General features: G+C 42.5%; 1 protein-coding gene across 2 annotated transcripts; it reads right to left on the bottom strand.

Annotated features, from left to right (window-relative positions):
* Positions 1–15,929, bottom strand: DDX18 (DEAD-box helicase 18). Of its 2 annotated transcripts, none has more exons than XM_025277289.3 (14): positions 15,754–15,929; positions 13,810–14,364; positions 11,225–11,365; positions 9,676–9,811; positions 8,988–9,088; positions 8,669–8,868; positions 8,462–8,576; positions 6,481–6,620; positions 5,272–5,433; positions 4,784–4,936; positions 4,058–4,171; positions 2,646–2,702; positions 2,146–2,323; positions 1–1,687 (listed from the first exon to the last, which is right to left on the bottom strand). In XM_025277289.3, the coding sequence occupies exons 1-14, from the start codon at positions 15,836–15,838 to the stop codon at positions 1,545–1,547; spliced, it is 2,280 nt and encodes a 759-aa protein (XP_025133074.1). In that variant the 5' UTR covers positions 15,839–15,929; the 3' UTR covers positions 1–1,544. The 2 variants fall into 2 exon arrangements, with proteins under 2 accessions (XP_025133074.1, XP_044792205.1); XM_044936270.2 differs by lacking the exon at positions 15,754–15,929 and adding an exon at positions 14,478–14,823.
* Between the last annotated feature and the right edge of the window lie 763 nt (positions 15,930–16,692).

The raw sequence follows: 16,692 nt of genomic DNA, 5'->3' as shown, positions 1-16,692 counted from the left end.
TTGATGTAATTGTTTAATGACACAGGAAAATAAGTTATGAAACAAGATGGTTAGAAATACTGGGTAGAGGATCATTTAACTTCACTTTTGATTAAAAAAAATTTAAAAGTACATATACAAAACACTGGAAGATTAAGTATCAAAATATTAACAGTATTTACTTCTGTTCAGTGATTAAATATTCTTCTCTGCTTTTGTGTACTTTTTGAAACATGATTATTTCTGAAACAAAGAAAAGTCACTGTAAAGAGAAACAGGTATTAAACGCCAGGAGTCCAGCAATCAAGGGCTGAAGCCCGGCACATGTCCAGAGAGGGGGACGGTGGTCAAGCCCAGATGTAGGACAGCATCATTCTTTTCCTACTGGAATGCTGTTTACCAGACTGTTTCTTCGACATTTAATATTCTTAGCACATTTAATAGGAATCTGAATATTAACTGGTACAACAGTAAAATGATGCTAGCAACTTCGGTTTTAAATTACTACAAAATGTAATAACCATTTTGTAGTTACAAAACACACTAGAAATAAAACATCAAACACACCAGAAATAAAAAATTACTACAACAAAAATCCCATCTGACCAAACCACTGCCTTTGCTATTCTGCTGTGTGCTCACTTTCACTTTTCACCATAAATCTATTTTTGTTTTACGGGTCTGGAAGAGGCAGTTTTTCTCAAAAAGATGTTTTTGCCTTCTAAATACTGTTGGAAGTATTTCGAGTTGGAAGGACTCACCAAAATTGAAGCCACTTCAAAGAAACAAATCTGACTGAGGAGTGCCACCGCTCTTTGTGCCTCAGTCTGTTAAGTGACCAAATGGAGGACAGCAGAGACTACACTTGTAAATGAAACTAAAATATCTGGGATTTCCCCCAACCTACCCTCAATGTCAGGAATGCTATGGGCGCTTTATTTAAATAACAATGACAACACGTATTTCTTACTCCTGAAAAAGTAAAATGGAGAAAGGCTCATTGTTTCAAAGTCTGGCATATAAAAGCCCAGTGCCCCCTTAAATGAAGGTGCTTCTTAGGGATTTCCCAAAGCTCTCTGCCCTTTCACACAGCAACATTTTCAGGAGGGGTCAAAAAACTACTGTTAAGGTCCAAGAAAAAACTGAAACCAAAAAAAAAAAATTGAGACAATTTTTCTGCACCACCACCACCTGTCCAGTGTCTGGTCACCTGCCCTTTCTGGCAGGCTGACACAGCAATCCAAGTCACAAAAGGCTTCAGACACTAGGAAGGCAAGGTACCAGAAGAATTACATTAAAACAGTAACAAGTTTGGGGAAAAAAAAAAGATTTACACTTAGAAATATCCTATCATCACAAAGACTAGAAAGATGCCTTGCTTTGCTCTTGGGCAATCAAGACATCGCGACCTGTTTTATAACCCCAAAAAGGAGACTCACTGGAAACCTCAGTGCCGGCGACCCAAGTCAATTCATACTCGTTAGATGAGTCCAAATCCTAAAGTAACACAAATTCCTTTCTTACAGCAAGAAAAAGAAAATCCGTTTCAGGACAAAGGTATGTCTTCAGTGAGAGAACTGCCTGCTGTCAGATGGCTTCTTGCTTATGTGTTTGAAGATCTTGGACTTCTCGACTTTCTTGGCTTTCTGGTAGCCAAATCCACCGCCACCGCCTCGCTTTCTAACTTTGCCGTCATTGGTGTTCACATCTAAAGGGGGCATTAAGGAAATCCAGCAACACAAAGACAGCCAACTCCAAACCACCACCTAGGGCAGAACCAGCCAGCTGTGTACCTGGGGCCCCACCACCCCTCCCTGCGCCACAATGTGAACACTCGAATCAGGAGTGGCCACACGACCCAGGGCTAAAACTAGCAGGTAGGATTTTTAAACCCCGTTAATACTTAACATATTACAACTTCCCTGGCTCTCTTTGCCACTCAAATTCCACTGTCCTTTTTTAAAGCCATAAACTGTCTCGTCTCTGTCGTCTCCACCCTGACTACCCCACGCAGGCACTGACACGAGGTTGGTGACTGAGATGACCACCCGGGCCCCAGGCCTCAGCCAGAGCACAAGCCAACCTGAGTGCTAAGCCCCAGAGCCCCTGGTCAAGCTTCTGGCCCATAGTTCCTGGACAAATTCATAACCACACAGAAAAGGATACTCAAATCAACAAAAGGAGGCACCTTGAAGCCAAAAGACAGAGCAACCTGAGGCAAATTTAAGTTATTAACATTGAAGATCTGTTTCAGGGAATGGGAATCATAGGCTCGAATGTATGACTTATACGCTTCCTGGGCTGACTTATGAAGGAAGTAGTTCTTTTCAATCAGTTTTTCAAGCTGAAACAGAAATAAATATTGGCTTTAATACAAGAAAGCATAATTCCTCTATAACATTTGTTCCAAAACACTTGCTCCAAGCTTTGCAATATCTGAAAAATCCAGGTGCAGTAAGAATAATAACAAAATTCATGTAAGGTACAGACTGAAACCAGGTAGACAGTATAGGAATGTGCTCACCAGCACCACAGGACACAGTAATGGTCATTCAAGCCCAGACTTCCCACTTTATGGAAAGGGAGGCTTGGAGGAGAGTGACTGTCAATGAGACACCACAGAGGCAGGGTTGGGATGCCCCTCCCTCCTCCCCCCTCCCACATACCTGAGACTGAATGTCAGAAATTTTAGACCAGGAAAACTCAAATTCACTTAATGGAACCTAGAAAACAAAAGCATACAGGTTAGTAAACCGGGTTGGTCTGATGCAACTCATCAGTCACTGATGAGATGGAAGGGAAAAGGCTTGTGGAACTTCAATTTCACGGGCCAGACACCTGTTTCCCTGTCTCCCAGTGCCAATGGGAGAGGTGTACCTTCCCTCTCCTAATGCACACTGAATGGAACCCTCCTCAAAGGAAAGGTGTGAAACCGAGTGGGGCAATGATGCACTGACGCCCTCTTCTCTAAACCTCTCTGTGGATGCAATGTGATGAAGCAGCTTTCAGCTTCTAGTTTACAGAACACTAGCTCTTCTCTCAGTGTTGGGAAAGCTGCCCTGACACCACACTGCCCTGTGATGGCGGTCTGTGACACCAGGGTTTCTGAAACTGGAGTTTGTGACCACCAACTCCTACGGGTGGGATTTCTTACCAGTTATCTCTTATGAGACAACTGGAAAAGTGCCCACGCAGGTGCTGGGGAAAAAGAACAGCCACCCGAGTCCCAGGCCCTGCAGCCCTGGAGGGAGACAGGTAAGTGGGCAGACAACTTGATAAGCACCTGTGTTGGGGGCACATGAAGGAGGGATGAGATCAGCAACACCCTCCCAGAGGAACCAGGAACCAGGTAGCTAGAGAAAAACTGCAAAGGCCGGATGGCAATTTCTAGGACCTGCTGCTAGTTGGGTGGTGGGGGAAAATCTACCAGGCAACACTGTGCCAACAAGCAGGCAAACGCCGGCAAAGACAAGGCTGGACAAGCATTCACAAGACTCGGCAGCAGAAAGGCCAAAGTCAGAGGACGGTGGGCTGAGACCAGAATCAGAGGAGTTAAAACAGAACCCATTTTTCAAAACAGCAGACTAAGGAAAGGTAACACGCAGCAGCCATGCTGGAGCTCGTGACAAAAGAGTGGATTCAGGGCTGAAGTTATCTTTTTGGTCAGAGATTACAGACAGTAAAGCGCTAACTGCCAGGCAAGGACTGGGGCCCGGAAGGGGAAGGGGTAGGAGGGGATGGGCTCTCTGCAGCTTTGGGTGAGGTGAAGACAGGAGGGGAGCAGGAGCAGAGGAGGCTTCCAACAGGGCTGTGGGAAGACTGGGGACAGGGACGCCCCGAGTGACACAGGGCTCAAGCACAGTGCTTTGTGGGTAGTTTTTGGCTCATATTTCCTGGACGAGACCCACAGAAGCCTCATTTGCTAAACCGCTGCACCAACTGTCCTAACAGAATGATGACAACTAGGAACCCCTTGGACACACCTAGAAATGGTGCCTGAGGCCATGCGCACCGGCAAACAATTCCTCCATAGAGGAATCTGTCCCCAGTGTAAGGTTTTCCACGTGAAGATCTTTACCTTGGATTGCTTCAGGTAGCGAAGGAAACCCAATTCTTCAGGGCGCAAAATGAGCAAGGCGTGCCCTCTTCCATTCAGGCCTCTGGCTGTTCTGCCCACACGGTGAATGTACTCCTTTGGTGGAGAGAGAAAACCTGAGGTAATACACTGGCTTGCACGGCAACCTTGGTGGTTGCCACACAGCCTATCACCATGCTCCCCAAAGCTAGTGGTCCCCCATCCCTTCTGCAGGCACCATCCCCACAGAGATAGTACCGAGGCCAAGGAGAGCTGGACAGGACATTCACATTAATTCTATGATCCAATCAAATGACTAGTAAGTGTGCTTCCACTTCATAAGGGCTTTTGCAAACATTCAAATGGCTGACAACTTATATAATCTACCTTTTATTGAAAATACCTAAAAAAACTTATTTTACTACATATACTAAAGACTGGTATCTATCTCCATAAGCACATTTTATTCCTCTGACATCTACTGCTCTTAATAGACTGCCCCAAGCAGGCAACATTCCTAAGTCAAGTCCCACTGATGCCTCTCAAATTTTCTTGCACACACCCTCTCCGGGTCCTGTAAAAGCTGTAAACGCTGGGAGCATCACCAAGATACTGCAGAGTCGCTGTATGGCTGTACGCTGAAGCGTGACTGGAGCAACTTGAGGAATAATCTGTGGGATGGGGTACTTCTCAGGGAACCTGGGGAGACAACTAGAGGATGCCAGTTACCTTGGGGTCATCTGGAGGGTCATACTGAACAATCCAGTCCACTTCAGGAATATCCAGCCCTCTAGCTGCCACGTCTGTACACAACAAGATCCCTGAATCTGCATTGCAAAACTGGAAGAACGTGGTCGTACGCTTATTTTGTTTTTGCCTTCCCTAGAACCAAAACAAAACATCCATTGGAAGAGGAAATTTGAGACTATTTGTGGGAGGTCTCGGTGTAGAACCCCTAAACTGTGGAACCATTAGCTGCTTTATTTCAAGTTCAGTACCCGGCCTGTTTCCCCAAGCGATGGCATCGGTTCTTCCTTTCAGGTTCCCACTCCCCGCCCCCACCCCTGGCAAAATTCCCTCCTCACAGGACCCATCACCTGTTATTGTCCTAACTACTCAGAACTATGTTTGGAGGCAAGGACAATACCGTAATCCCCACAACCTACATAACTTGGTAAGTGTAAGCTGTTTTTAATAAACTTATCATAACCACTTACATGAATGGCCAGGACAGGCAAATCGATGTAGTTCAGCAACTCATAGTGGTATTTCACGGACTTACAGGATGAAAAGAAAACCATTAGTTTCTTCTTCCGGTTCTTCTTAAGGAATGTAAAGAGCAGGAGGAATCTCTTTTCAGAAGGACAGACAACATATCCCTAGAAGAGGTTCAAGTGAACAGACACAAAATAATCGAATGGACACTTTCAACTTCATGAACCGATATAATTTGATGGAGAAAACAGATTAACATGGCGTATACACTGTTAAGCCTCACCTATAGCAAAATTACTACCTTCATTATAATAATGCAGTCCTAAAATAAGACTGATTTTAAATCTTTGGATTCCTTTTATTGGCTACAATCACTGGATACTAAATATTTTCCATATTTCTGAGACTACTGGTTATCAAGTTCTTGTAATCATAGTAATACCAATACCTCTATTAACTGGAACCTTCAAAATGTATCAATGATTCATTTTTAGAAGGTCCTTAAAGGCAAGATCCTAAATAACCACAGCTGAAGTGCACTATCCTAAACAACATCACAAAGCTGCTGCTGCTGCTGCTGCTGCTGCTGCTAAGTCGCTTCAGTCGTGTCCGACTCTTTGTGACCCCAGAGATGGCAGCCCACCAGGCTCCGCCGTCCCTGGGATTCTCCAGGCAAGAACACTGGAGTGGGTTGCCATTTCCTTCTCCAATGCATGAAAGTGAAAAGTGAAAGTGAAGTCGCTCAGTTGCGACCCCATGGACTGCAGCCCACCAGGCTCCTCCATCCACGGGATTTTCCAGGCAAGAGTACTGGACTGGGATGCCATTGCCTTCTCCGATCACAAAGCTAGGTGAATATATTTTTTAAAACTAAACAACCAATGAAAGGTTTGTAAGCTAAAGTGTTACAGGAAAGAAATATTTTACTCATCAAAAGACTCAATCTAAAGTTCTATTTTTAATCAAGCTGTTTTGGCTCTTTGTCACCTCATTTCTACAGTTACATGCTTGAAACCAGCCTCTCCACCTTCGAACTCACCTCACATCTTAGCGCAAGATATTACTGAACAACAAAATTCATTTTACTCCTATAAACTTGGTGGGACTATTATTAAGTTTGTTAACCCATTTGCTTTTTAGAGGATCCTCCAAACACTTGCAAGGAAACATCAAAGGATATCCTTAAAATGGAAGGTATTGACAAGAAGTACCTGCTCAAGACCGTCTACAGTTGCATTAGCTTTATCATCATCAACGCCAACATACAAAGGCTCCTTTTTCAGAGAAATCCTCGCCAGGTCTTCAACTTTTCGAGTTTGTGTGGCAGAGAAGAGCATGGTCTGTCTGCGTGCTGAAACACAACCATATAAAAATTACCCAAAATTTTCAGGGAATTTTTAGAACTGCTTCACAACTAAAAATGCTCTAAGTAGAACTTTCAGAAATTAGAAACATGGTATCACTATAGACAGTAAGAGAGGAACAGCAAGGGCAACTTTATGTCTACAGATTTGACAACTAAGTTGAAATGGACAATTTCTGCTAAAGCTCACTTAAGACAGCTTTTCAACTCATCTTTAACAAAATTTTAGCAAAGTGAATTCAGAAATATAAGCATCTATCAGAATTTAACATTTATTTCTGATTTAAGAAACAGCAGACTAGGAATGAAAGGGATCATCCTCAGTCTTATACAGGGCATCTAGACGTGCAGCATCTGCATCACACTTAGTGCTGAGAGACTGAAAGCTTTCCCACCTAAGACCAGGAGTGAGATAAAGATGCGTTCTCTCGCCAGTTCTACTCAGGAGTACACTGGAGGGTCTGGCCAGTGCAATCAGACATGAAAACAATAAAGTGAAAAAGGTATGAAAAACCTGTACAGTGAAAACTCTGGAACACTTCTGTGAGAAATTAGGAAGCTGATAAATGGAGATCTACCTCATTCATGTGCTGAAGGACCCAACTTTATCTTCCACCAATGATCGATATTCAGTACAATCCCAAGATCCCAGAGACTGACAAACATTCTGACATTCATACAGAAATGCAAACGATGAGAACACACAAACAAATTAACAAAGTTGGAGGATTAACACAACCTAATTTCAAGACTTAACAGGAACAACTGGAACTTCCATACTCTGCTGATGGGGATGTAAAATGATACAAATTAAACATAACACCCATCACTCCATTCCTAGATAATCACACCACAGAAAAGGTGATATACACCCATAAAGAGTTGTAGGTGGATGTTCATAGCCACCTTATATATAACAGACCAAAACTGTTAACAACACAGTCATCCATCAACAGTTAAATGGATAAACAAGTTGTGGCAAAGTTATACAATAGAATGCCAGGGAGGAACAAAGCAAAGAACTATTGAAAATGTAACGGCACAGACAAATCACAGAATTTGCTGAGCACAAGAACAGACAAAAAGACAGTAATACCATATGATTCCATTCATACGAATCCCTGAAAAATGCAAACTGATATACATTGACAGAGGGCAGACCAACAGCCACCTGTGAGAGAGGAGATCTGTGAGCAGTTGTTGTAAGCAGGGGAGGGCTGTTGCTACTGAGGGAGAGAGGGAGGGACCACAAAGGGGCATAAAGTAATCTTTGAGAGTTATGAGAATATTCACTGTATTGACTGTGGTGATGGCTTCAAGGTGTAAACAGGACAAAATGTATCAAATTATATACTTAAAACATAATAATCTTTACATGTTTTTACATGTAAAGATTATTATGTTAATTATACCTCGATGAAGCAGTAAGAAACAAATCGTATAAGGCAATGAACCATACTGTTATAGATATAAGCGGCTTATAAATGTTTCAAGTACTATAACCAAGGTACATACGACTTACACATAACACAGAAGGCACCAAGTTGATGACTGCTGGAGGATGAGAGATGGGGTGGCAGGGATGGACAGGAATGAGACATACGTTAAAATTGTTTAACTTGCACTGTAAGCTCTCAAATGGCAAAACCATTGTATTAAGTTACCAGTAAGATCGATGTATATATTGCAAACTACCTCTAAGGCTGACCGGCACAACAACCTCACTTGGTTAAATTAAAATGCTGACATTAATAGTTTTCATACAGGAAAAATTCTCAGCTACTTCCAACAGCTGCTCTGCAAACCACATGAAGATGCAACCCACTTACTTGGCAGAAGTTTAATGATTTGCTTTAATTCCTCTTCAAACCCAACATCCAAGATACGATCAGCCTCATCAATAACCAGACATTGTAGGTTTTTATACATAAACCCTGGGGTATTCTGACAAGACAAAGGACAGAAAAAAACTGTTAGCTGCAAAGTGTACGTTTCACACAGACAGAAGATGGGGCTTCACGACAGTGTCCTCTTACCTGCATGTGGTCCAGGAGACGGCCTGGTGTTGCCACGACGATGTTGATCCCATTGGCAAGCTTCTGAGCTTCAGCAGACCTGTTACTGCCACCCATTATCAACCCGTATGTGTGAACATGGTGTGTCATCAGCTCCTTAAGGACACCGAAAGTCTGCATGGCCAGTTCCCTCGTAGGTGAGAGAATAAGGACTCCTGTTCCTAAAAAGCAAAACAGGATATGTGGTCAAAGTCAAACTGTAGCTACACCAGGAGTGCATCCACAGTCATAACAGACTTCCAGTGAGATTCTCACAGAGACAGCGGGCTCACAGGCTTACCATTCCTGGGCATGAACTTTAACTTAACAATGAGTTCAACTGCAGGGATGAGAAATGCCAGCGTTTTGCCACTGCCTGTTTTTGCAGCTGCTAGAAGATCCCTAAAAAATAAAATGGAAAAGGAGAAACATATTTGCTCTACTCATTCAGCAAGTATTTACTGAATACCTACCATGGACTATGACACAAGTTTTAGGCACTGAGGCTAGATCATAACAAGAAAATAGTTCCCACCTTCTCTATCACTGAGATCAATCATGTGGGTTAAACACTTAACTCAGAAATAACAATTGTGCTAAAAACAGAAGTGAACAATTTTCTCCAAATATCAATAAATAACCTAAAGCCTTTAACGAAGGTTAGATATATTATCAGACACAATGTGAGATCCATAGAACATACTGGTATTTTCCCCCCAAACTATTGGCACTAAAAACAGAGATATTAAGTGTGTGTACGTGTGTGTGCTCAGGCATGTCCAACTCTTTGCGACCCCATGGACTGTAGCCCACCAGGCTCCTCTATTCATGGGATTTCCCAGGCAAGAATTTCACTCTCCAGGGGATCTTCCCGACTCAGGGATCAAACCCACATCTCTTCCATCTCCTGCACTGGCAGGTAAATTCCTTACCACTAGCGCCACTTGGGAAGCCCAGGACCAATGCCCAAACCTCAATGTTAACCATACCTGCCTTCCAGAAGTGGTCTGATACTTTTATGTTGAATTTCAGTCATGTTTGTAAAGCCCATTTCTTTTATTGCTTTCAGAGTGTTCTCATTGACAAGATTAGTCAGAGAATCAAATGAAGTATCCTCAAAAGCTCCTAAACAGAAGACAGTTTATCATTAACAAATTTACCTTTTCTGAATAGTTAATATTGCGTTTCCTAAATTTGTTTTGCTGATTGAAAACATTACTGGGTTAATGTCAAGCTTCTTTAGAAGAGCTTCTTCCAGTAAGACAAGACTAAACACCAACCATTCCTATATAACAAGAAAAAGATCTTTTACTTGTTGCAAGTTTCTCCACTGCTAATGGCTGTGTAATCTAAAGCCTGTACTGTAATGAAATAACAAAGAGTTGGAGAGGTGGTACAATCAAGAGACTTATGTGAAATAAAAATGCCAAGGTGGGGGCACATTGGGGCAGAGGTGGTGGTGTGAGGCTTTCAGGGGAAAATTCAGAGAGAAATGAAATGTTTAGGAAATCTGAAATAAAGAAAGAAAACACTCAGTATAAAAACTGAGTATGAAATCAATCAAAATAGCAACTCTCCAAAAAAGACAACTGAGAAGAGTCAGAGATGGCCCCAGATGGTGAGAATGTACCTATACATCAGGTGTGCGGTGGGTCACCAGCAGGGGAAGGCATCAGACTACCTGGGAGCTCCCTGCTCAACACACACCCCAGCTATAACCCAGGAGTTGGCAACCCTGGCACCACTGACATCTTGGGATGGATAATTTTTTGCTGTGAGAGGCTGTCCTATGCATTATAGGAGGTCCTGCAGCATCTCTAACCTCTACTCATTGGACACTTGTCACCTGCTCCCATTGTTTACCTGGGACAGAGGAGGTTGAAGGGTTGCACCCCCTTAAATGGGAAAACTGGGATGGGTCCCCCTACTTAGGAGGTAAAATTACCCTGCTTGAGAACCACTGCCATAATAACCTTTGCAATTCTGATTGCAAAGGTTGGGTTGTGGGCGTCACTATTTTAATAAACAAAAACCTCAAACCAAATAACTCAAGTAACTGCTAGATGTTTCTAGTTAGGAGCAATTGATTCTAAACTCTTGACTTTACAGATACAGAAATGGAGTTCAGAAGAGGTGACCCTGGCACAAGCCCCTCAGTAATGTTAATTTCATCCTCGTCTGTTAGTAATGGAGCCAGCATTAAACCTCTGGGCTCCAGACTTCCATGCCAATGACTTTCCGCCTGTAACATGGAAAGTGACAAACCAAAGACATAGAAGACCCTGAGAGCTATCAGTGTGCATGTCAAAATATTTAATGTTAGGAATAAAGAAAAAGGAAAAATAGAGAAAGAAATAAGAACTAAAGCACACATGTGGAAGATAAAAAGCAGCAATTAGATATAAAACCATGTCTTGTCAATACTTATTAGTATTTTTTTCCAGCTAAATTAAACGCTACAACTGAACCTTTAAATCCTATAATCCAGGGAGGTGTGACACTTTAGAAATCTACCTGGAAAAACACTTTGATAATCACCTGTCAGTCCCAGGGGCAGGCTGGGCACTTCGCTGTCCTCACCCTCGTCATCTGGCTTCTCCACATGGTTTTCTGTTTCTTCAGGAGCCTGGGCACCATCTTCAGCCTCTCCTATGTCCTCAGCTTTTGCTTTTTTGGAATCTTTGGTTTAAAGGGAAAATACCCCCCAATTTTTTAAAAACAAGAATACCAAATGAGATCATAAAATAACAGATGTGTGATGCAAAAAAAAAAAAAGCATATTTTCAAAAGCTTAACACATTTTCAGTTTTAATTTGCTAAGAACCTCTTTTTCCTGATTACAAAAAATCTGGCTGTATTAAAAAACTCAGCAGGACACACAGATCTGCTAACAAAGCTTTATTTTTTAGGCTTCTTTGTGTATATACATACACATATATACTACATACAGTGTATGTATTTATTAAAGTATAGTTGATTTACAATATTGTGTTGGTTTCAGGTAAACAGCAAACTGATTCAGTTATGCATACATTATAGGTATATGCATTACTGATATTTAGAAAAAAATCCTTCATTATACTGAATGGTTCCCTGTGCTATACAGTAAATCCTTATTATCTATTATAGATGGTAGTAACACCTGTTAATCCCATACTCCCAACTTATTCATCCCCCCTTCCCCTTTGGTAACTATACATTTGTTTTCTATGTTTCTGAGTCTGTTTCTGTTTTGTAAGTTCATTTGTACTATTTTTTCAGATTCCACATGTAAGTGATATAATACTTCCTTCTCTGACTTACTACTTATTATACTGTCTTAAGTAAGAAATTTTTTATAAGCTGAACTAAACAATTTAAGTATACTAATCACTCCCAATTCTATAAAATTCATTAAGGAGACAAGGTCAAGTGATTAATTAAAAAAAAAACCCATAACAAGCACTTTTTCCTCTCATAACACAAATTTTCTATAAAAGCTAATTTTGTCTTAAAGGGGAACAGAAACACAAAAGGCTCTTTATACTACTTGAGACAGATTACAAAGCAAGGGCAACAACCTACTCAGCTGGGTGACAGAAACTGGCTGGCTGCTTCCTTGAATGTAAGTGGTAAGAGGAGAGGGAAGGTTTCCTAGCTCTTCATTCTTAGCATACATTCACAACTTTCAAAACACAGTCCCCTAAACTACCTTCCTAGTCCTACCTCCCATCATGCTCTTAAATGTTCTACTTTGGGCCAAATAGGTTAACTCCATGCTGTGCTTTTAAAAATTCATGGCAGTTAGTGACGTTAGTTAGAACAGAATTGACCTAAACTGGAACTCAGGACTCTAACCCAGGACTGGCCTCTTCCTTGGACCTTATGACCACCTTTCTGGGAAATGATCAACTCTATACGACCCACACGTTCAAAGGCCATGAATACTATCAGCTGGACTTCAAGGCTAATGACTTCTCTTTTTGTTAAAACAGTTCTTCAAGGTTATCAATAGGATTTAAATTTCCAGTCCTGTGATTCAGTGCTTCAGAGTAGAAATTTCACTTCCTCCAGCATACTCAGAATAAGAATCCCAAAGGCACTAACAATTTTAGAACAGGATTACAATCACTTTAAATCAAAATTGTAATGTCTAATCCTCACGCTTTAGTCTCTGTCTTGTTTCACTTTTTGTTTAAGCAGTTTCTGATAATTTACAAACGCATTATAGTCTGTAGGCAGTAAAAACACAGCCAGACATGTCTCAAAGATCCAAAGCATCTTTCTAGATGAAAACTTTATTTCCGACAAAAGGTGAATAGGACATGCTAACACAGGGGTTGGCAAATGTTATCTACAAAGAACCAGATCTGTAAACACTTTAGGTTTTGTAGGCTGTATGGTCTGTCATCACAAAGGTCAGGTAAACAAATGGGTATCACAGGGTTCTGGTTAAGCATGTCCGCAAAAACAGGCAGAAGGCTGAACAGTTTGCTGATACCTGTTCGACCCTCCCCTGAAATCTCTGCCTACTCACAGTTCAATTAAAATGCCTGTTCTTCCACCTAAACTTATTCAGTCCAATAATCTTCTAAATGAAAGTACCCCTCTTCCCCAATTCTGGCCATTCTACTCACTAGGGAATTAATGTTCCATTTATTCAGAAGTTTCCCAATTGCTATTTTTGCATACTTTAATTATCATTATGCTGCTTTTAATAGATAGGAATTTATTGTGGGGAAAAAGGAACCAGGGAAAAAAAGAGGTGAGTGAAAGAATCATTAATGTAAAGTCTCTGATTCATAAAGACCCAAGAAGATAGATTCTAAACCAGCCCAGATTTCTTTAGTGTCAGTAATTCCACAATTCTCTTTGGAAATAGGTAGATCTAAAATATTATGTCAGAGTACACTTTATAAAAAGCTCAGACAGTTAACTGACAAAGAAGAGCAGTATTCTGAGAAAAGTTAAACTGCACCTTCCTCTGATGTTTCCTCTAGCTACCAGGCTAGTTTCTTGCATGCCGGTAAGGGTGGGGGGGGGAGCCTTGCATGTCATGTAGACATTACAATAAAAAGAGAGGAAAGGCAGAATGATAACTTGAAAAACTTAACGGCTTAAGTTAAAAAAAAAAAAGTACATACCAGGCCCAGCATCATCCACTACTTTTCTCTTTTTCTTCTTCTTCTTTTTTGATTCCGAATTGGGAGAATGCATTGCTGCTTCTCCACTGGTCAATGTGGTAGATTTCTTGGAGGCTTTTTTAACTTTGACATTTTCCCCCGTTTCTTTAAAAACATCTCCATTTTGGGCTTCTGACATGCCTACATTTACAGACTCCTTCACAGATTTTTTAGCTTTGACATTTTCCATGGCTTCCTTAGGCAGGACTCCATTGTTGGCTTCCGACACATTTGCATTCATAGATTGTTTTTGGGACTTTTTCACTTTTCCACCTACTCCTGCTTCTTCAGATGTGTCTCCATTTTGGGTTTCTGCCAACCCAGCACTCATAGGTTGTTTTAGGGACTTTTTAACTTTTCTGCTTCCTACTGTTTCTTTAGCTATATCTCCATTTTGGGCTTCTGACAAGCCCACACTCACAGACTGCTTTAAGGACTTTTTAACTTTTCCATCTCCCACTGTTTCTTCAGACACATCTCCATTTTGAGTTTCTGACAGGCTCACAGCTGAGGCACCTGTTTAAAAACAGAAAACACATTGTGACAAAGGAGAGGCTTGCTTAGAGACCCTGGAATCCCTAATGAAATGCCATGGCTTCCGGTACTGAAATGATTTAGCTTTTACTTTCCTGTTGTGTACATTAAAATGAGTTCCAATTTTATAGTATTCCACTGCAGCACAAATAAATTAAAAACAGGGAGAGAATGCTGCATTGATTTTGTAACTTCTCTGTTCATAAGGAGTCAAAGTCTGAAACAAGAAAACTTCAATGAGGTAAAATATTTAAACAGATGGGACCAAACAATGGTACTTACAAAACATACATATTAGGTATTTGACAAATCTTTCTCAGCTGTCAGCGAATTGAAAATTCTGTTGATGAAACTACTTATTTGCCTTGATATTTATTGTACATGAATGCCTAACAATGTTTTACAAGTTTCTGTTTATACATTGACAAAGTACTACCTTTTGTTATCTTAAACTACCAAGACGTGGTCAGCAGCTGCTGCTGCTGCTAAGTCGCTTCAGTCGTGTCCGACTCTGTGCGACCCTATAGACAGCAGCCCACCAGGCTCCCCCGTCCCTGGGATTCTCAAGGCAAGAATACTGGAGTGGGTTGCCATTTCCTTCTCCAATGCATTAAAGTGAAAAGTGAAAGTGAAGTCGCTCAGTCTTGTCCGACTCTTAGCGACCTCACGGACTGCAGCACATTCAGGTAAAATGCTTTGCAATGGTCTTTGTTATGGACACAAATACGCAGAAGCTCCCAAGAAATGTGTAACTTAAAGAGGAGTAGCGGGAAGACAGGGCACGAGCATATGCATCACGCGTATGACCGCGCATGAGACACTTTAGTAGAGGAAGTTCTGCAGGAGTCGAGACAGAGTGCAGGTAGATAGGCGAAAGCAAGGGTACCATGTCCGTGAAGTGAGAGACAGCCAGCTTGTTTAGAAACGATACACACACGAAATAGATGATGTGAAAGGAAGATGCGTGGGGATGAGAAAGTCCCACGTGTCTGCTGGGAAATGGGGGTTGGGGATGAGGTGGATCCTAGAGGTCGTGAAGGAATCGGAATAGGGAGGGTGGAAATGGGGCAGCCTGGTTCAGCTGCAAGCACAGCTGGAAAGAAAATCAACCGGGGGTCCTGTCCGCGTTCTGAAAGGACAAACTGATGTTGAAAGATCTGGGGCAACGCAGCGTCGGCACCTGCGCTGGGCCGGCACCTGCGCTGCCCCGGGCTGCCTCTCCCCGCTCCCCAAGCACGCGTGCTCTGGGGGAAGTTGCCAGCGCCACACCGGGGCCGCAGTCACCAGCGCCGCCCGGTTCCGTAGCGCGCCACGGCCCACGTGCAGGCTCCCTCCACAACCCGGGCCGCCGAGAGGTTCAGCGCAGCTCACCCTGGAGCTTTAGGTTTCGTTGTCGCAATTTGAGGTTCCGCTTCTCGATCTTCTTGCGTAGAAGTTTCATCGGTAAATGAGACATGGTGTCTGTAAAGAGCCTTCACTGCGGCGCCACAGCCCAGCTTTTCGGCTCTCCCAAATGACGTTACTTCCTCTCGAGTCACACGTGCTCATTGCAGCCAGCCGGAAATGCGTCATAGGAGCAACCCCCCCCCCCCCCCCCCCCCCGGTGCGTAGAGGAAATGCGTCCGGGGTGGAAGTGCTTCCGGGTGCGCGCGCCGTCCTACCCTTGGAGAAAGGATTCTGTGCAGCGCCCTCTCGGGGAAAGGAGGCGCGACCCGGCACGGGGTTCCTATTGTATCTGAGCCAGCAGCGCGCACCCTTGCTACTTGGTTTTGTTTGAGCTTCCCTGGGGGAAGAGTGAAGAATCAAGGCCTTAGGCAGTCTACCTTCTCCGTTCTGTTCCTATTCTTTTCGGATTCTGGACGATTTAAGTTGAGTAATATCTAAGTCTCACACATACGTGTTTCCAAACTTGTTGACCACTCTCCTTGGTGAGAAATACATTCAATTTCTATGTCGCTTGCTACTCAGCAATGTAAATATAACATTTCTCAAAGCAATCTAACTTGTTTCACTCTTATGTTTTTCCTTTGATACCATTCATCCCATCCTAAATTCTGAGTCCATTAAATATTCTGATTGAAGTGAAGTGAAGTCGCTCAGTCGTGTCCGACTCTTTGTGACCCCGTGAACTTGTAGCCTACCAGGCTCCTCCGTCCATGGGATTCTCCAGGCAAGAATACTGGAGTGGGTTGCCATTTTCTTCTCCAGGAGATCTTCCTGACCCAGGGATCGAACCCGGGTCTCTCGCATTGGAGGCAGATGCTTTAACCTCTGAGCCAATGATTAGTGAGCATTAAAATTGATTCTACT

This window comes from Bubalus bubalis, chromosome 2 (assembly GCF_019923935.1).
Source record: "Bubalus bubalis isolate 160015118507 breed Murrah chromosome 2, NDDB_SH_1, whole genome shotgun sequence".
Lineage (NCBI taxonomy): Eukaryota > Metazoa > Chordata > Mammalia > Artiodactyla > Bovidae > Bubalus > Bubalus bubalis.
Note: the sequence above shows the minus strand (reverse complement) of the source record. Positions and strands in the feature narration are given on the sequence as shown.